The 21146-nt window shown below is 43.1% G+C and overlaps 1 protein-coding gene across 1 annotated transcript in view; it reads left to right on the forward strand.

Moving 5' to 3' along the window:
• The window catches only part of Xrcc5 (X-ray repair cross complementing 5), an 83944-nt gene that overhangs the window by 28849 nt on the left and 33949 nt on the right, over nucleotides 1-21146 (forward strand). Inside the window, exons 11-16 of the mRNA XM_051190434.1 lie at nucleotides 2456-2593; nucleotides 3444-3534; nucleotides 6465-6598; nucleotides 9549-9745; nucleotides 17494-17587; nucleotides 20713-20782. Of these exons, the coding sequence (XP_051046391.1) occupies nucleotides 2456-2593; nucleotides 3444-3534; nucleotides 6465-6598; nucleotides 9549-9745; nucleotides 17494-17587; nucleotides 20713-20782 (724 nt within the window). The remainder of the gene's footprint in view (nucleotides 1-2455; nucleotides 2594-3443; nucleotides 3535-6464; nucleotides 6599-9548; nucleotides 9746-17493; nucleotides 17588-20712; nucleotides 20783-21146) is intronic.

Consider the following 21146-nt stretch of genomic DNA (forward strand, 5'->3'; position numbering starts at 1 on the left):
AATGGCTCTTTGGTGTCTATCAGTTTTTGATGTGGTAGTAAAAAATTGATATTCTCTAACTGGGGCTTATAAGTAGGAGAGCAGGGAAAGCAGGCTGTATGAGAACTGCCAGTAAAAATTGCATGCAGCAGACTTGTGTGGGTAGATAGGAGAGTAGGAGGGTGCTGACAGTTGTAATAGCAGTCCTTCATACATTTTGAGGATGATCACTGGAGTAGAAATTAATCTGTGCTTCATACCGGAGAAGTGAACTGGGGCCAACAGGTGGGGCGTTTTGCTCCAAATGAATATTCTGTCTTCCAAGATTGCTAACTACACATGGATTGGTTTCTTGTGAGGTAGTCAGATGCCCATCTCTGGAAGTTTGTGAGTGGAGTTTCCAATAGTACCAGTTACGTGCATCATACGGGTTGTTAAAGTAGGTGAATATTATTGTTTTTCAATTAAAATGTTCTGTGAGTAGTAACCTTTAAAAATATTTTCTTCGGTTATTTGCTTATAGGGGTGTGTATGTGTGTGTGTGTGTGTTTGGGTGTGTGTGTGTGTAGAGATTGTATACATTTATGTGCTGATTTTTATGCATAGTGTGTGGAAAAAGAGAGGAGAAAGGAAAGGGATGGAGATTCAGTTGAGTAAAATGCAGGATTATTATTGTTAAAATATAGAAGACAATCATTAACCCATCATCTTTTACATTAAATATCCTGATTGGTTCAGTCAAAGACACACAAATTTAAATTTCAAGCAAATTAGAAATAGCTTTTCCCCAGACTCTCTGCTTTTCTGGTCCTCTTTTATGAGACTTAGTATTAGAACATACATGTCATATTTGTTACATGTCTCATTTCCTCTTTGCTCACTAAAGTCAGGGAGTCCTCTTAGTTCTGTGACAGGGCCTTAGAACCTAACAAAGGATAGGCTTAATGTAAATATTCCTTGAAACAAAGGAGATTTATCTCTTTTGAAATCTGTAGACAATTTTGATGACAAGGTATTGAGGCCATAGGTCTTATGAAGGAGTATTATGAACTTTGATACAGGTTAGCTGTGATACAGGAAAAGTGCATAGTGTTTGGGAATTTGGAAGATGAAACTGAGTAAGGCAAATCTGAAATGGGTTAGAAGATGCCAGTGGGGTTGTAGCCAGAAGGAAATTACATGAGCAGAAACCCCAGGGGAAGCAAGACCTAGCCCTGCTGCTGGTCAGCTCTACAGGGCTGGAGTAGAACTGTTGAAGGTTGGTGGAAGGGACTGACATGGTCACCTCTGGACATGAGAGGCAGTGATGGGCCTGAGAGATAGCGCAGAGGTCTAGTTGAGGGATGAGGAAGGTATTGTTAAGGACTTTGAGGCAATAGTTTAGTTAAGTCGAAGGTGTTAGGGGAAGTAGGGAATACAAGAGGAGAAGGATAGTAATAAGTGTGGTAAGATGAGGTATCTGCCAGCAGTCTACTCCTGGATCACAGGAGAGTATTTATGTGCCCATGTGTAGAAGCCAGAAGAAGATATTGGGTGCCTTTCTTTCCGTTATTCTCCTTATTGAGATAGGGCCTCTTGCTAGTCTAGAAACTTGCCATTTTGGCTAGGCTGGACCTGCCAGTCACACACAGTTATGACTGGATTTTTATGTGAATGCTGGAGATTCAAGCTCCAATGCCAAAGATTTGACCTTAGATCTTTAGTCAATAAGAAGAAGCACTCTTCTAACTGAGCTTTCTCCCCACCCCGTTAGAAGAGTTTCAAGTCATAGGACTGGATGGAATAATCCCTAACTTGAATTTTAGAGTGAGAAGAAGAAAGGAAGACTGAAAGTAGACTTTAAGAACTAGTTGGAAGAAGAAAAGAGCTTGGGGAGCAGTAGCCCACAAAGAATGATTAGAGGACCCTGTTACTTCTGGAGTTGGAGTGTGGAGAAAGGGGGGCAGACACAAAGCTGTGGTGAGTCCACCAACCAAAGATTTGGCAGGTAGAAGTCATGGACTCTACAAGGTAGTTTCTTTAATAAGGCATAGCTGAAATGAACCAAAGAATCATGTTCTAAGCAGACATAAATTAGGAGGCTTGAGGAAAAAAAAAAAAAAAAAAAAAAAAAAAAGAGAGATACAGTGGTAATTCGTGCAAGGAGAGAGACAAAGGTTTTGTTTAGAAAGGCAGAGTCTTGAGTTTATAGAGTGTGGGCTTAAACTCAGAGAAAAGGAGGTCAAAGTAGTAGGGATCTAGTTCATAAAGTCCTGGAAGAGGCGTTGGAGTCTGGTGTGTTTGTCTTGTTGGTGTTGGAGCTGCAGCCCAGGGTTTTGCACATCTAAGCAGGTGTTCTACCCCTGAGCTGTCTGCCCTTAGAAAGGATGCCTGAAACAGAACAAAAGCAAAGATCCCCGTGTGAGTGTTCGGGGCTTGTGTTTGTGTGGAACTCTCACAGGCTGGACCTATGCTGACACACACATCTTTCTTACAGGCGGCGGCTGTTGCTCTTTCTTCCCTTATTCATGCTTTGGATGAATTAAACATGGTTGCCATCGTTCGATATGCTTATGACAAAAGAGCTAATCCTCAAGTTGGTGTAGCCTTTCCTTATATTAAGGATTCCTATGAGGTAAAGCCTACAGGCCTTTTTCATCCTCCCCTGCCCCTGACCACCTTTTCTTTCTTTCTTTTTTTTTTTTTTTTAAATCTTTCCTGTGCAGTAGTACTAGGGATCCATCCTGCCCAACCCCGGGCCTCCTGCCTGCTAGGCTATTCATTTCCCCTCCGTCCCTTTATTCTAAGCACTGCTTTTGGATATTGTTAAAATAGGTAGTCTAGTTCTGTGGGAACCTAAATCTGAATTTCTTACAAACTCCCAGATAATGTTGGGATTGCTGGTGTGTGAGCCAGGTTTTCAGAGAGAAAACAAATGACTTGTGAAAGTATTTAAGGGGCTTTTACTAAACCAGTAAAAGTGACACTAGGCTTCCTAAGTTCTCATCCTTTTGGCTCTCTCAGAGCCACATGGGAAGAGAAGTCACTTCTGGTTTAGCAGATAAGGACCATGACTAAAGAGTTAGGGTGTGGTTTTATTGTGAGCCGTTTGAAGTTCAGTTTGTTGGAGGCTCTCCTATTTAAAATACGGGTCAGGATTGCTTTGTTCCCAGCTCCTCAGAGAACTCCATGCAGCAGGACTGGAAAAGAAGGTAGAGATGCTGTCCTGCCATCCAGGCTTTCCCCATTTGCTCTGCTTGGTCCTGTATCTTGCAGTTACCTTCCTTGAGACATCTTTTTGTATCATACTGTTTGCAAGTGTGAAGTGATTTGCAGTAGTCAGAATACTTTATCTCCCATTTGTCAGATGTTGTCTAAGTTCTGAAATGTGTCTGCTGGGCTACTTCCTTGGCGTCGGGGACCACTTACATACAGTGCCGCTAATCTAATGGTTTCTGCTTTTTATCTCCCTTCTTTCTCATTAGTGTTTAGTTTATGTGCAGCTGCCTTTCATGGAAGACTTGCGGCAATACATGTTTTCATCCCTGAAAAACAATAAGAAGTGCACTCCCACAGGTGGGTTTATTTCCATTTAGCTCACTAATGGCCCTTCACACAGACGGTCCTTGGGAAATCACCTGGCTGCAGCTGTTGATGGGGCCAGGACTTCATGGGGTGAAGTAGTTGGATTCTAATCACACACTCACAATAATGATGAAGATGGTTCAGCAGGTGTTCTCATAGGGAGCCGGTTCTCTTACCCTCCCCACCTGTCTGGTTCTGACTCACGGCGTGCATTTAAGGAGCACCTTACTGGAGGTCTGTTCTCCAGTTGTGAGCAGAAAGTTTGCCCTTGCTGAAGCGAATTTGTGTGCACCCGTGTCCTGCATGCAGTCTGATGTAGCTGGGATGACAGTGGCAGTATTGTGCTTTCTTCTTCCTTTGTAGTTCATGGCGCAGTTCAGTTCTCATCGTAGCTTGTTGCTAGCTTCCAGTAGTTACACCAGGCCGCAGATGTCAGGGTGCCAGAGTGACTCTCACAGTTACCAGTGCTGCCTTCCAGGCAGCTCACAGTTTGTGTAGTTGTGGGCAGAGTGCAACCCCCCTACACACACCAAAATATAAACAACAATGAGTGATGATCGAGGCTTTAGGAGAGATAGTTGAAGAAATACAGCAAACAATGGTGGATGTTTTAGGTTACACACTGTGTTGTCTGTGTCCTGGCAGGATTAGGGAATTGTGACATGATCTTGCAAATGGGGTTCTCCCTATGGGTTCTTAGGGATCAGTGTGTTATAAAAAAGACCAAGAAAGGGGCTGGAGAGATGGCTCAGTGGTTAAGATCATTGGCTGCTCTTCTAGAGGTCCCAAGTTCAATTCCCAGCACTCACATAGTGTCTCTCACCGTCTATAACGTACAGGCGTATAGGCAGGCAGAACACTGTATGCATAATAAATAAGTAAATTTATTATGTTTTAAAGTAAAAAAAAAAAAAAAAGAAAGAAAAGAAAGGACCAAAGCCAGGTGGTAGTGGTGCACGCCTTTAGTTCCAGCACTTGGGAGGCAGAGGCAAGCGGATCTCTGTGAGTACAAGACCAGCCTGGTCTACAAGAGCTAGTTCCAGGACAGCCTCTAAAGCCACAGAGAAACCCTGTCTCAAACAAAAACAAAAACAAAAACAAAAAAACCCACAGAACAAAAAATGGGTCCCAGGGGCTGGTGTCCTTTTCTCTAGAGCTGGGTCCCTCTCTGTCATGGTGGAGGCATGTGTGGGCCTGAAGATAAGAGAAGTTGTTGTGTGCTGTTGATTGTATGTCTGCCTCCTTGATTACTTGTTAATTAACTAAGAAAGTATTGGGGACTGAACTGAGGGCCTCATGCATTCTGGGTAGTCAATCTAACCACTGAGGTGTTCCCCAGCCCTCACTCCAAACTTGTTGGAAAGTTGTCTTATAAGTCAGCCTGAATATAAAAGTGGAACATCTACTTCCTGTGACTTTTCTTAAAGCTATTGGCAACTTTCTCAAAGTTGATGTTTTTGAAGAGGTTTATATTACCAGAGTGATCTAGCGATAGACTAGCTGTAGTGTAGCAGGTGGTTCTCACTGAATGTTCCCTCATGCAAGTAATAGCTCCTGAGTTGTCTGATGGCCCCTACACTCATCATTTATGATGGTGATGGTTGTGGCATTTCTCGAAACCACCTATGGAAGGTTCAGACACAGGCAGAGAGTGCCGTGTGATAAATACCTATGTGCTCTTTCATCTTGTGACATTGAAGGCGTAGAGAATGGAAGCATAAGGTACTGTTTGAAACTGCTTTACTTTTCCACCTTCTGCCCATGATTGACGTTGGAAACAGTACTTTAGTTGGATGGCCTTGTGAACCGTGGTGGAACAGCAGAGAGAAAGACACCCATATGGTGGGAGAGTCAGAGCTTTCCAGGGAAGACTTGCTTCTTGTGCACACAGCTTTGGCTATGCCGTTTGTAGACATCAAAGAGAAACTGTCATGTTTCTGCCACAGGGAACTTTAGAGTTGGAATGGGATGTTCTCAGGTATATGTAGTGTGCTTAGTGGTGACACTAACAGATTGTGAAGGAATGCACTTATCCTGGCCAAGGGTGTCTTCCTGTGACCCTGCTGGGCTCTGCTGACAGTTGCACAAGGTCTTTAGAAAGCTTTACTTCATTAGGAAGTTGATGTTTGAAATGTTTTTCTCTTTAGCCAATTCCTATTTTAGAAATATTAGCTCGTTGGACACTAAGCATTTTGTTCAAGTCTCCATAGGAGTTATTTTGTTGTTTTCTTTAATGGCAGAGATATTTTTCTGGGACAAACTCTTTTGCTTTTGATGTGATACTCCATTGCCAAAGGTTCACTGAATGGCAGAGCTGGAAAAGAGTCAAGAGGGTAGCTGTTCCTTGTTTTGTTTTGTTTAATTGAGACAGGGTTTCACTTTGTAGCCCTGGCTGGCCTGCAACTTGCTATGTAGACCAGGCTGGCCTTTAATTTTTAAAGATATGCTTTAAAATAAAATTTTAAGTAAGAATAAAATAATTTTAAAATAAAAATAGTAGTAAGTTAACTACTTTTTTTGACAGTTTATTTTATGTGTATGGGTGTTTTGATTGCATGTATGTCTGTGTATCATGCATGCATGCCTAGTACCCACAGAGAGCAGAAGACAGTGTTAGATTGACCAGAACTGGGGTTATAGCCAATTGTGGGTGTGGGAGTCAAATCTTACTCTTAACCTCTGAGCCTTCTCTCTGGTCTCCAGGTCAGTTCCTCTCAATAGCCCTTTTCTCAAATGAGGAAACCGAGGGTCAGGTCAAGCACTCTCAGAACCAGGGACACTTTTTGGCAGAGCAGGTGCTGTATGACTGTATGACCTGCCAGTATTGCTGCATCCCGAGATGGAAAGCATTTTGATTTGATGGAGAATAATGGAAATAATCTATTTTTTTCCTGTTTGCTTCTGTTTATCACTGGTTTAAGAGGCACAGTTGAGTGCTATTGATGAGCTGATTGATTCTATGAGCTTGGTAAAGAAAAGCGAGGAAGAAGACACCATTGAAGACTTGTTTCCAACCTCCAAAATTCCAAATCCCGAATTTCAGAGATTGTTCCAGGTGAGAAAGGAAAGGTCAGCCAGTTACGTTTCTCTTTTTGTTCTTCCTCCCTCACTTTCACCCTCCCTCTCTCTCACGCTCCTTCCCCCCTTCCTCCCTTCCTCTTTTTCTTTTTGAGATGGCTGGCCTGGAACACAATATGTAGATCAGACTGGTTTGAACTCACAGAAGTCTGCCTGCCTCTAAAGCCATAGGTCCACAGTGGTATAGAACACATGGAAATAAAAGGGGAGCGATCCTGTAAGTGGACAGCTTATGGACACCACCACTTAGGCAGTAACATTGGACAGAGATCTAAAAGAGAAAGGAGCCTGATGTGATGAGGGCATGATGTAAAGAAGTGTGCTGTAAGCCTGGCAGCATGAAGACCCATATGTTTAGCTTGTTCTGTTTGTCTGGAGAGAGCTCAGGGAAAAGTGGGGAAGCCACTTCTAGATGTAGACAAGTATTTTCTCAATAGGACTCTAGTCATCAGGAAATAAGGCCAACAATTGACAAATGGGACCTCATGAAATTAAAAAGCTTTGCACACAAAAGGAAATAGCTAATGGAGTGAAGAGACAGCCACAAAGTGGGTGAAGTAGTTTTATCAGCAATCCTCCAACAAAGGATCAGTGTCTAGAACAGATGGAGAACTCATGAAAAGGCCGGGGGACGCTCAAGGAGAGTTGAGTAATTAGGAATTCACAAAGCAGGAGGTGAACCGAAAAGAAATGAACATTCTATGGAGAGGGAAGGATTGTTGGTATGGAAAGGGATGCTGGAGGGAGGAGCATATGGACTTTCTAGATGAAATTGGTGTGGAGTCCCTAGCTGAAGGTTCCCCAGAATTTGCAAGATACTGACTCCTTGCTGATATTCTCTATCAAGCCCAGAATTTTTTTCTTTAGGCTGAAAACTTCCATATTGCATTTTCTTCATTGTAGGGAACAGTTCATGGAATAGAATAAACAATATGATTTGTGATATGAAATAGTAGTTTGAATTGCAAGAGCTACTCAGCTCCTTTTTTCCCTCTTCAAAATTACTAATATGTAAGTTGTTTAAAATTGGGAATAGGGTGGAGTAGCTTAGTGACAGAGCATGTGCCTAGCATGTGAAAGACCTGGATTCAGCCCACGGCAATAATAAATAAAATGGGCTAGTTAGAGCCTTCCTCAGAGGAGGGGAACATCAACGGGCTTCTCACTTAACTTTTTTCTCAATGGGACTTGTTGCTTAGCGTCTTGAACTGTTAGAGCAGTTCTCAACCTGTAGATCACAACTCTTCACCTGTGTTGCCCCTTTCTCAGGGCTCACATATCAGATACCCTGCATATTAGATATTTACATTAAGATTCATGACAGTAGCAAAATTAGAGTTATGAAGTAGCAATGAAAATAATTTTATGGTTGGGAGCCACCACAGCACAAGGCACTGTATTAAAGGAAGGCTGAGAGTCACTGTGTTAGATACTGACTTTCTGGTCAGGTACAAGTGCCACCAAGGCCTGACTTAGCCTGAAGGCAGCACAGATGCCTGAGTGGAGTAGCCTGTCCAGTTCACCCACTTGGTCCTCACCCCACTCATGGTGCCCCTTTCTGACATCCCTTTCAACATCAGTATCTTAAAAAAAAAGTGTCCTCGGCCAGTATCTATTAGACACTTGTTAAATTTTCTGTGCTTATAGTTTAGCAGTAAACAAGGGATCTCAGTTTTCAAGGGGAAGTGCTAGATAATAAATAAGTGAACCAAGCAATTGAGACTCTTTAAATGCTTGAAAAACACAGAATTTGGAAATGTTAGAATATTATTAGGCAATAGTTTGTGAGTGGAGAGGCTGCTTTGTATGCACTGTCAGGGAAAGGTTAGTATTTGAACAAAGAGCTGAATGATGAAAAGGGTCCAGCTCTGCCTAGAACTAGGAACAGGGAGGAGAGACAGAAGGCGTATTGAGCTAAGGACCCAGAGACAGAGATGAGCTTGGCTTGAGTGAACTTGGAAGAGCTTGTCTTTACTTGGTTGTGAGTAAGGAGGCAAATGGCAGTGCCACAATGGGGATGGGGATGGGGGGGGGGCTGTGTCATGCAGTGCTTTCCAGGTTGTGGGAAGGAACATGTATTAGTTGCTTTTTTGTCTCCAGAAGACTTGACAGAAACAAGGGAGGGAAGGTGTCCTTTGGCTCCATCTCAGAGATTTTCACAGCTAGGAAGGCAGGATGGAGGAGCTCATTTCATGGCAGTGGCAGCATGTGGCAGAGATGGCTGTCCACATTGCAGTGGGCCACCAGCTTACCCCAGCTCCTGAAGGTTTCACAGTGCCCCTCTCCCCCAGCATACTCACCAGCTGGGGTAAAAACTTCACAACACGAGCACTGGGGACATCCCAGACTTGAAGTACACCAGGAGAACAGTGACAGCTGAAGCTGACAGATCAGTTAAAGGTGACTGGACCAGAGTAGGCAAGAGGGGTGGAGGGCAACATGAGGAGGCAGGTTCACACTTTGCTCTCTGTGGTGGCTTGTGTCAGCTCAGGATTGTCATGCCTTTCAGACTCTTTTCCTGAGGCTCAGAATGGGCAGCTACTTTTTGACCTCTGTCTCATCCATCACATGCTGGCCTCTGAAACCTGAGTGAAAGAGAAAGTGCATGTGATTAAAGGAAATAAAAGGTTACATGAAAAGGCTGTAATCTTGGAGTGTTAGGGAGTTATTTCTCAGGGAACCTTGGTATGCCCTGAATAGTTAATAAGATGAGGGCCCTGTAGGAGGTTTACAGAGGGTATTACTTCTGTGCTTGATCTGTTCTTATAGCTGGGTTTAGATGTGACCATTGCCCTCTGAGCCATCCTATTTTGTCTCTCCTGTTTGGCATGAGTCTCATAGCCCTTCCAATTAAAGATGGAGGGTTGCTGACCAGAAAACAAATCTTTCAAATGGCAGCATCACTTTTAACCTTTCTTTCCCTACAGTGTCTGCTGCACAGAGTCTTACATCCCCAGGAACGTCTGCCCCCAATTCAGCAGCACATTTTGAATATGCTGGATCCCCCCACTGAGATGAAAGCCAAATGTGAGATTCCTCTCTCTAAAGTAAGGACCCTCTTCCCGCTGACGGAAGCCATCAAGAAAAAGGATCAAGTGACTGCTCAGGACATTTTCAAAGACAAGTAAGTACTTTCTGTGGTCACCTTTGATATTTGTAGCAATGCAGGGGCTTGGGGACAAGTCTGGAATTATGGTGCTGCCCAGGGTTTTCTGGAATCACAGAAGGAGACAGCATAGCTTTTTAATCCTTGTGTGGGGATAACGAGTTTTCATACCTGTCCATTAGAGCCATAGTTTATCCTTGATGTTCTCTTGGGCTCAACCTTCTGGTTTGGGTTGGCCTTTGCATCAACAATAAAGCTTTTTGTGTATTATAAATAGGAAGGCTAAATAAGATTTGTGACTATAAAGCTGAATTTTCCTTTTTTAAAACAGTGTTTATTATATTTGTATTTCTTTGTGTGTGTGTGTGTGTGTGTGTGTGTGTGTGTGTGTATGTGTGTATGTGTGCGCATACATGTTTGTGTGTGTGGAGGTCAGAGAACAGCTTTTGGATGGGTCCCAGGATCAAGTTCAAGCTATCTGGCTTGGCCTCAGGTTATTCTGCTGGTCCTGAATTGTCCCTTTCTAAACTAAAGATGTAGGGATGACAAGAGCAAGCTGGGCATCATGCAGTATCTGTGGTGGGAAGTTATGTGTCAGTGAGAATTTTGGAGGGAACATGGCGAGAGCAATGCAAACCATGGCCCTTTACTGTTTTGCTGGTGTGCCACTGACATGCTCCTTGTGGCATTAGGGAGGCAATGGCTGGCGAAGGAGTGACGCATTTCATAGGATGCGTCAGCCAAGCTTGCAAATGGCTGATGAGTGTTTTTCTCATCACATTTTGTTCACAGTCTATATTAGTTTCCATATAAATACCAGTAAGCCTGAAGAAATTGTTCATTATATAGAATCCTTTGGATATGTGACATTGACTTTCCAGACGTCACTCAACAGGGTATTGGTGATTTTTTTTTCTTAAGCCAAGATAATATTTCTGTCTGCTGCATTTTGAGATTTGACATCAGACCATGATTCACCCCCCACCCCCGTTTTCTTTTATTTCCTTCCTACAGCAGTGTCTTCATTGACAAAGTAAGGCTTACTATTTATAAATACCCAGTGGAAAAGGATGAGTAATTCCCAGAAACTTTCATTGATTTCTATAAATCAATGTTTGGTGAATTATTGGACAAGTGGAACAGAAAGCTTTGCATTTTTCATAGCTTCCCAGAGGTAAACAGCCCAAGCCTTGTCAGAATTGGAAGAAAAGAAAACAACTGGATTGATTCTGTTACATGAACTCCTATCACACCCTGGAGAGGTTTATGGCCCTTTTATTTTATCCTGCCTTCCCTAAGAAAATCCACTTCACCTCCATCTTTCTCTGCTGTAGCCATTGAGCCAATTCCTAGCAGCTCAGTCAAGCCTGTGTGCTTCTTCCTGTGGTCCCTTGAAATCACAGGGCTATTCTCTCCCAGCATTAAACTCCAGTTCATGATCTCGATTACCTTCTGGTACTGTGGGAAAGAATTGGACCATTTTCTTCTCTTCCTTTGATTAAAATGTAAATTTGCTGGTTAAAAAACAAACCACAGAGACCCAGAAGGCAGTTGTGCTGTGATATGATCCCTGCAGTGATTACACCTTCAGCTGTGGTCCTATCACTCATTGCCCTGGAAGCTTGGACATGCACAGTTTCTTGTTCTTTGCTCCTGTGATGGTAGTTTGCAACGCAGACCAGCAGTCTGCCTGGGGCCTGGGAATTAGCTCACACATGCATGCTTGCACACATTCCTACTCTCTGCCTTTTATTCTCAGAAGCCTGCCTTAGTTTTTAAGCACTGTAGGAGCAATGGATTAAGCATATATCTACTTAGTGCCTCCTCTATTCAGGGATGATTCAATTCTCTTTCACATGGACTATAAAACTCTCCATTTTAATGAAAAGGTTCCTGTTAGTTAAAGGTTACGCTAAGAAGGAAAATAAATTGCCGGTACTAAGTTGTGCTTTTGTATTTATCCATCATCCCTGAATCCAGTTTACCTGTTTCTAGTAGACAGGTAAGGAACTAATATTTGGGAGAAATTTCATAGTAGAGAAAAAAAGAGTCTTACTCTAACAATCACTTGTTTTTATACCAGTGCTGTCACTTGATAGAATTTTGGTTAAATAATTTTATCTTTATGAGAATTTCTAACTCTAAGTCCAGTGATAAAGCACTCTGAACTATTGGGAGGGAAGACAGCAGTCTGAAGTCAATCATATGTCATCATTCTGAAAACACTGTTCCTCTTCAACCTATTGGATGCCTAGTGCTTGTGGTGGTAATGTCTGCGTTTCTAAAGGGAAACCTTTGGTGGCCCCTGTATGGAGTCCCACAGTAAACTACATGTTGCCTGCATTGTCTGAGAACATTGCTTCCTTTAATGGTGGCACATGCTTTAAAGTGAAAGTGTCATCTCTTGGACAGGTGTTGCGGGACATTTGGGACATCTGAAGTCCAGCCCTGCATATATATGACATATATTTGACCTTGCTTTCTTTCGGACTCTGCTGTTCTTTTCAAGTTCCCTAGACTTTGCTCCCCATTTATCCTCAGCAGACAGCTTCATCTGACTAATGTTCAAGACTTGAGACTCCAGAGTCAGCTGGCATGAGTTAGCTCCCCTGCTCTGTGTGACTGTGGGTAGAAGTTGCTTATTCTTTTTTCTCATGAGTGAAATTAGGGGTGGCAGCAATACCTGTCTCATAGAGTTGCTATGAGGGTTAATTGGATAATTCATGCTATTTACCTAGAACCTAACACAGTACATATCATATTATATATCGTGGAACAGTATTTGTCACTGAACAGTCTTCTAAAGATTCATTGTATCCCTAACACATTATCAATGACAATGTTAGTAATGATGGTAGCGATGATCTCTAGTGGCTATAGGTGGATACTTCTGAATTTATAGACCATCCAATTTTTGAACATTCTCGCTTCACAGTCACCTTTACTTCCTTCTCTCCAAGCCCAGTGGACATAGGACACTGCGTCTTTTACCCTTCACCATCCCTGTAGCCTGAGCTCCCATCTGTTACCCTGGTCCACTAATCTGTACCCTGGTCCACTAATAATGCCTTCTGTCCTCCATCTTCTTCCTGTTAACATCCCTTACATCTAGACAAAATGCTCTCTCCAGGCTCCCCCCTCTAATGCTGCTTGTTACTAACGCCGATCGATGCAGTGGCTGTCTTTCCTTTTACAGCTTCGGCCTGCTGGAAGAACGGTCTGCACTGCTGCCTTTCTCAGCTGCTTTTCCTCTGCCTCCGCTGCCTCTCTGAAGATCCAAAAGACAGACACAACCGCTTAAATTCCCTTTAGCCCTGCAGCCCTTTTCTTCAGTGACTGTTCTCTTTGTAGCATTTGACGTTGTCAATTGTTCTTCCCTCTTGAAACTTGTGTATCTCCCCCAAGTGTCTAGATTTTTCTTCCTGGTCTTTGAAAACTTTGGCAGATTCCTCTGATGTTTTCTTTCTCTGCCAACCTTACATGTGCTGTGTATATACTCTTTTCCTCTGAACAGCTGCACTTACCGAACGCCATATAACGTGAGTGAGGTGCCTTCCTTGAATTGTCTGCTTAGATCTTCTGGCCATCCTATGAAGTAGGTTACTTTGTTGATGTCATCTTAAGTCTGAGAAGGCTTGGCATTGGAGAAAAGGAACAACTTGCCTGAGATCTCAGTTGGTAAGGGTTGGAGGAAGGATTTAATATATGTGTGCACTCTGAATCCAGGGCTCAGGCACTCTGCCATAACCATTTTCCCTTCATAGCCCAGGTCCCACACCATTGAGATTTCATATACAGGGCTTCAGAAGCCACGAAGTCGGTCTGCATCCCCTCAATGCGTGGCTCAGTGTCTATATTTATCTCCAAGTCATTGCATACAGAAACGTCTCCATTGTCTCTCTCCTAGCATGCATCTTTCCAATGCCTCTCCATGCTGTGATTTTCCATTTCAGAGAACAGTACCTGATTTCTTGGGAGTTATCACCTTCTTTAACTTTCCATGTCTGATTGGTTTACTAAGCTGTATTAAATATTAAATTTATCCCAAATCTGTTCCTTTCAGTTCAGATTAGTATAGTGGCTAATGGCATTGATTTTGGAGTCAGATAGATTTTAATCTAAACCCAAGCATTTCCCCTTACTGGCATTTGGACTTGGCAGATTGAGCTATGCTGTGTAAAACAGATACCTGCATTTAATGAGCCTTCATTTGATTATCTCTAGAAGACAATGATAGTAGATAATTCTGAGGGCTGTTGTACAGTTTAACCGAGATCATTTAACTGTGCTTGGCTTAGTGACTGACCCTTTAGCTTTTAATAGCATTTCACACCAGCATTGCCTGTGTGTGCCTTATTCCTTCTATTTCAGCCTGCCTTACTGAGACAGCCAATTTCCTTCTTCGTAGTCTCACTCCTTTCCAAATACTCTGCACCCTCAGCAAGTTTCATGTTTCTTCAGCATATCCTGGTTTATTGTAAGAGATGTTGTAAACAATAGAGAGGAAGAGATGCATAAAGTAAGGCATTTAGGAAGATCTCCATGCTTCCTAGCCTTCTAGGTACCATGACCAATGACCTAGGACCCTCCATGTGCTCAATTGTTCAGAAGCTGCCTGATCCCCACTGTTTTGCTATTTTAAAAAATAAAGTAATTAATTTATGTGTATGTGTTTTGCCTGCATATGTGTCTGTGTACAATGTGCATACGGTGCCATAGAGGCCAGAAGAGGGCGTTGGATACTCCAGAACTGGAGTTACAGTGTTGTGAGCCCCATGTCAGTGCTGGGAACTGAACGTCCATCCTCTGGAAGAGCAGCCAGTACTCTTACCTGCAGAGCCATCTCTCCAGTCTCCCTTTGAGATCTTTTGCAAATTTCAGTGCATAGGCAAGATTGATTACATCAGTGGCCATTGATGAGCAGCTGCTTTGCTGTGTCCTGCAGATGTTGCCTTATGGTCATGAACTGCCTGTGGATCATATATTTTCTGCTCCCTCTTTCCCGATGCTCCCTGAGCATTGAGGTAGGGCTGCTGTTTATATGCTCCCTTTAGAGCAGAGCATGCTTATTCTCTGCTCCTTGGCCAGTTGTGGGTCTGTTAATCACTATCTACTGCAAACAGGCATAGATGAGGTGGAGAGAGGCATTGGTCTGATACAGAAAGGGGCGTGGAGATCCAGGCAGGATGTGTTTTCCTGAGGCAGATTTGCTTTATTGATATGTTCATGCATTCATTTATCCCTATGAGTGTTTGCCTACATGTATGTATGTGTACCATGTGTGTTCGGGGTGTCTGTGAAGGCCAGAAGAGGGTGTCAGATTCCCTGGAACTAGAATTATAGACAATGGGGTTGGGAAACAAATCTGTATCTTTGGAAGAAGAGCAAATGCTCTTAACCACTGAGTCATCTCTCAGTGATGCATCTTAATATTATATATGTAAATTTGTATTTTGGGGATAGAGTAGTTGATATGCTAAAGGTACTTTCTGTTGCAGTGCTTTCCTTAGGAACAAACTAAAGCTCAGCCAAGTGGTAATAGCCTAGAATCAAATCATATGAATGTATCAAGATGTGAGTGGCAAGAGGGATCAGCAGCCTGAAGCCTTAAGTTGAATTCCTAGAAGTAACAGTGGAGAGAGAACCAGCTGCCTCATGTTGTCCTCTGATCTCTGCATACAAGCTGTAGCATGTGGATGTCTACTCTCTCTCTCTCTCTCTCTCTCTCTCTCTCTCTCTTTGATAATAATAATAATATAGTAGGCTGGGTGTATTTTGTCCCCAGATTGTCACCTGTGCTCTGTTTTGCCTTGGGGAGAACTGGCGAAGGCCAGCTGCAGTGGCTGGCTGTGACTTGTTTTCACACACTGTCATCGGAATTAGTCTTCCTCGGGTCTGTGTACTCCTCTCCCACGTCTGCTGTCAGCCATTTTATGCATCTCGCACTTGTTGAAAGGGAAGGGCCTTGATGACTTCGCCTGTTCCACTGCCTGACCCTTGTGCTTTTGTCTTCTCACCTTTCTGCTCCTCAAAGGGAAAATGTCAGTCAAGAGAAAGATTTAGGTCACACAGTTTATGTCCATGCTCATTATTCTGTGTGTCCCTGTAAGAGAATGCTCTTTATCGAATCCAGTTTCTGCCCTTTTAATTTTCTCTTCACTTTTAAGACTCATTGTCTGAAGGTGGGGATTTGAGCAAGAAGCCAATACATTTTGAAATAATAGTATTGAAAACCTTTAATAGAGGGGAGGGTGTCTGACATGCACAAGACTATGAGTTTGGTTCCCAGACTACCCACACCGCCCAACCTCAGCAGAGGAGAGGAAGCCCATAGAGAGACTTTAACTGTTCCCACTACAGTTAAAGAGGAAAAGAGCGAGGTGAAGTAATGTGTGTATTCATCAGCTCCAGTTAATCATACCACAATAATGTTTACTTATTTTAAAATATCGTTATTTTTGACATACATAGTTTGTCAATTAAAATAGATTATTTATTGGCCTATACGTATGTGTGTATATGTATGCATTTTGTGTATATATGCACATGAATGTGTAGAGGTCAGAGGACAATTGTGGATGTCATTTCTCTGGCAATGTCCAAATTTTAAAAAGTTTTCCTGAGACAAGATCTCTCAGCAGCCTGGAACTCATCAAGTAGGTTAAGCTGACTGGCTAGCCATTCCCAAGGTTCACCTATCTCTGCCTCCCAGACACTAGAATTATAACACACCACCATGCCACACATGCACACGCACACTCACAAACACATCACACCACACACACACACACACACACACACACACACACACACACACACACACACTGTGGGTCCTGGGAATTGAACTCAGGTCCTTCTGCTTGCAAGGCACTTTACTGACTTGTACTTTACTGACTGAACCATCTGTCCAGCCCTAACTAGAACATAGTTACAGATTCATTAGTTACTAATTTTAGTTGTTTCTTGATGGCTGCCCTTAGCCTACACTTACTATTTTCTAGGAGAAAATTCTTCATATATTTGTGTTTCATTGTGTGGGGGAGATGATGGTCAGGGGCTTTGGATTGGACTTCTTTTTCTCCTTTGATCCTTAGCATCCTCATGACTTTGAAAGCAGCATGTTATTAAAGCCAGCATGTTACTCGAGGCAGATGCTTGATAGTCTTTCTTGGAGCTGTCTTTCCTTGACACACCAATGCTGTCAGACTTTGTTAGCACTGTGCCCAAACAGAATCAGGGGTGTAGAAAGCAAATTAAAAGCTGTGCTTTGAAAAAAAAAATTAAGACTGAAAAAAGTTTTTGCATATTTAACTTGTGATTGTATAAAGTTTTGATACTTTTAATTAGAAGCTCATAGAGCTCTTACATAGGTTAGTACAATGGGGAAGGTGGGTTTTCAAGACACAAAGTTCTGTGTACACAAAAAGCTATGGCTCTGGATTATGAAATGGACTCCAGGATGCTAGCTGATGGACAGATGGATTTCTTAGTTAATGTTCAGCTCTCATTACCATTTCATTTTTTTCATGTACCTAGTGATGCAGCAGCTACTGCTGACTTCTGTACTGTTGTGAAACAAAGCTCACACTACTCCAAGGCCTCTTGTCAGGGATGCAAGGCTGGGAGAAGGAGGTCTGCTACTTGGATAGACTGTCTAAACGTTATGCTTGGAGAATAACTTTATATTTTTCACATAAAATGTCTTAGGTATTGTATTTTTGTTTTTGTTATAAGGGGGAAAGGCTACCTGTTTCTTTTCTTTCTAGTCACGAAGAGGGGCCCACTGCCAAAAAATATAAGATGGAGAAAGAAGAAAGTCATATCAATATCTCCAGCCTGGCTGAAGGGACTGTCACCAAGGTAAACGACATTTCCAGTGTCTCTCTCTCTCCCACTGTAGCAAGGCCAAGGCTTGGGCTTGACGAGTCTGCTGGCATACAGCTTTTTCTGGTCCTCTCTATATATGAACCATATAGACCCACCTCATGTCCTTCTTTTTTCCTGGAAGTAATTACTAACAGTGAGTGACATATAGAACTGCCTGTCTGATTGTAGTAAATAGAGCTCTGAATAAGATACAGAACAGCATGCCTCAGTGGTAGCACTATTGTACAGATCTTCTTACTGGCTTTGTTTTTTAGTTTTCCATTTAGTAAAGATGATGGGAGTAAATAGGGGATGGTTAATGATCCGAGTCTTGTTCCCCAAATACATAAAATTGAAGTAAGCTTACCATTTTTATCTTTTTCCTAATGTAAAACTTCAGAGTCTGGAGAGGTGGCTCTGATGGTTGACAGCACCTGTGTTCTGTTCCCAGCACCCACATGGCTCACAACCTCTGGTATCCCCAGCTCCAGGGAATCCAATACCTGGTGTTCGTTGGCACCTGCACTCATGCACACAATCCCACACACAGATGTACACATGTAATTTAAAAATAATAAAAGTAAATCTGACAAAACCCATACAAAGTAAAACCTTCAAAATAGAATTTGCAAGGTTAAGACTGCCCAAGTCCAGTTCCTTTTGATACTGAGGGTGAGAAGGGCTTGGGACTGGGAGTGTATTGTCTTCATGTGTGCAGCATTGCTTCGATTTAGCAGATCTCAGCATTCCCCCAGTTAGCAAAGTCAGACAGAAATGTGCCAGAAAAATCAAATGTCCGAGCAGTGGTTTGCACTTCATGGGAATCTTTTGAGAAGTATTGAGAAGTCATTATTTCATTGTTTGAGCACTTTCCTGCACACTATTCCAGGCAAAGTGGAAATAGCAGGTTTTTGGGTAACGTTTGCCAGCACTCTCAGGAATTCCTTTGTTTCCTCCTCTCAGAGCTGAGTGCTACAGAGGCCTTGTTAGGGTTGAGATTAATTCAGGTTAAAGACAGGTGTGATCAGAAAGCATCGTACAGTGTGAGAGAGAGTTGACTGCAATGCATCTTTTAAAAGGATATGTTCAGTATGGGCATATTTATGTATTCTAGCAAAACTTCAATGTCGAAGGACCAGTAGTAGTCCCCCCCCCCCCCGCAGCCCTCGTGTTCAGGGAATCAAGCATTTGGCTGTTGTGTCTCATGTCATCATAGTGGGAAAAGCATGTCTTCACATGACACACTTTCCCTTTCCGAATTGGTTATCAGAAGGTTCAGGTGTCTTTAGCATATGAAGCCTTCCATTTGGGCTGGCTAGTGGCATAGATTATAATACTTGTGGCTTCACCTTGAATAAAGAAAGTCAAGTGAAAATAGACAGGGCAACTGTGTGACTGCTCAAATATTTTTAGCTTCTTTTAAACATTGATTTTTTTTTGTATGTGTATATATTTGCATACATGCACATGTGTGTGTCACAGTGTACGTGTAGAAATAAGACAACTTGTAGGAGTTGGTTTTCTCTTTTTATCATGTGGATCCTGGGGATTGAATTCAGGGTATCAGGCATGGCAGCAAAGTACCTTTTCCTGATGAGCCATCTTGCCCACTCCTGAATCTTCTAGCTTTTAACAGAATCCTGGAACTCATAATGATAGAAAGGCCTTTTTGGATCACCAGCCTACAATCCACACCACCATAGAAGCTAGGAAGCAAGGGGAACCCTAAGAGAGACATACATGGTCCCCCAGAGAAGGGGACAGGGACAAGATCTCCTGAGCAAATTGGGAGCATGGGAGGGAGTTAAGAGAAAGAAAAGGGGAGAAGAGGAGGGGAGAGGCGGATATGAGGGAGCAGGAAGATTGAGTCAGGGGAAAAATACAGGAGATCAAGAAGGTGATACCATAATAGAGGGAGCCATTACAGGTTTAAAGAGAAATCTGACACTAGGGAAATGTCCAGAGACCTACAAGGATGACCCCAACTAACAATCTAAGCAATACTGGAGAGGCTACCTTAAATGTCCTTCCCCTATAATGAGATTAATGACTACCTTATATGCCAACATAGAGCCTTCATCCAGTAGCTGATGGGAGCAGAAGCAGACACCCACAGCTAAGCACTGAGGCGAACTCTTGGAATCCAGTTGTAGAGAGGGAGGAGTGATGAGCAAAGGGGTCAAGACCAGGCTGGAGAAACCCACAGAAACAGCTGACCTGAATAAGGTGGAGCGCATGTACCCTAGTCTGATAGCTGGGAAACCAGCATAGGACCAACCTAGACCCCCTGAACATGGATGTCACTTAGGAGGCCAGGGCAGTCTATGGGGCCTCTGGTAGTGGATCAGTATTTATCCCTAGTATACAAATGGAATTTGAGAGCCCATTCCACATAGAGGAATACTCTCTCAGCCTAGACTCATGGGGGAGGGCCTGGGCCCTGCTCCAAATGATGTGACAGACTTTGAAGATCCCCTGTGGAAGGCCTCACCTTCCTGGGGGAGCAGAAAGAGGGGTTGGGGTGGGGGGATTGGTGAGGGGCAGGAGAGGAAGGGACAGAGAGGGAAGAGGGATCAACATGTAAAACAAGATTGTTTCTAATGTAAAATTTAAAAAAGGTCTTTTTGTTTTTGGAGCACTTACTACATTAAACCATTTGTCTTGCCTGCAGTGTGACTTGACATACTCGAGACTCATCTGAGAATTGAGTTACAGAGAAATTGTCTAGATGAGGTTGTCCAGTGGGCACGTCTGTGGGGAAATATCCCACTTACGCTAATTGAGGTGGGAAGACCTGCACACTGCAGGTGGCACCATTCCCTAGGAAAGGGATACTGAACTTCATAGACTAGAGAAAGCCAGCTGAGCACTACCACACGTACGTTCATTGCTCTTCTCCTGGTTATGACTATGCTGTGACCAGACCCCCTCAGGCTTCTTCCCCTGTGACTTCTCTGTGTGACGGAATGTACCCTGAAACTGTGAGTGAACTCAGCACTTGCTCCTGGAAGTTGTGCTTGTCAGAGTGTTTCATCATGGCAGCTGGAATGAAACTAAGATGTGGGATACCACCAAAATGAGAAGTGACCTGCAGGTGTTTTATGTCTGGTTCTGCCTAGGTTGGAAGTGTGAACCCTGTTGAAAACTTCCGTGTTCTAGTGAGGCAGAAGATCGCCACCTTTGAGGAGGGTAAGTGGCATGCACTCACTTGGTGCTCAGGAGGAAGTAGATAGTCTAGTTGATGGAGTCTGGATTGGGAGCTGTAGGGTTGGGGGAATCACAGCTCTCATCAGCCCTCACCAAACTAGACTTGCCATAGAGCTGCCAGCAGAAGAACCCAGCTTGATAACGCTTTGTGGCACTCACTTGGCTTCTCTTTTGTTCCTCCCACTCTTGCTTTCCATGTCAAAGTTTTGTCTGCTCATTGCTTGTCTTGCTTTTTGTTCTTTTGCATGGGGGCATCTCTGTCCCTAGGCCATTTATGATCCAAAACTCATGCTTCTTGCCTGTCAAGCATGCTCTCCTCAGAGTTTAAGCATCCTCCTAGGTAGTG

Source organism: Phodopus roborovskii, unplaced genomic scaffold, assembly GCF_943737965.1.
Source record: "Phodopus roborovskii unplaced genomic scaffold, PHOROB, whole genome shotgun sequence".
Lineage (NCBI taxonomy): Eukaryota > Metazoa > Chordata > Mammalia > Rodentia > Cricetidae > Phodopus > Phodopus roborovskii.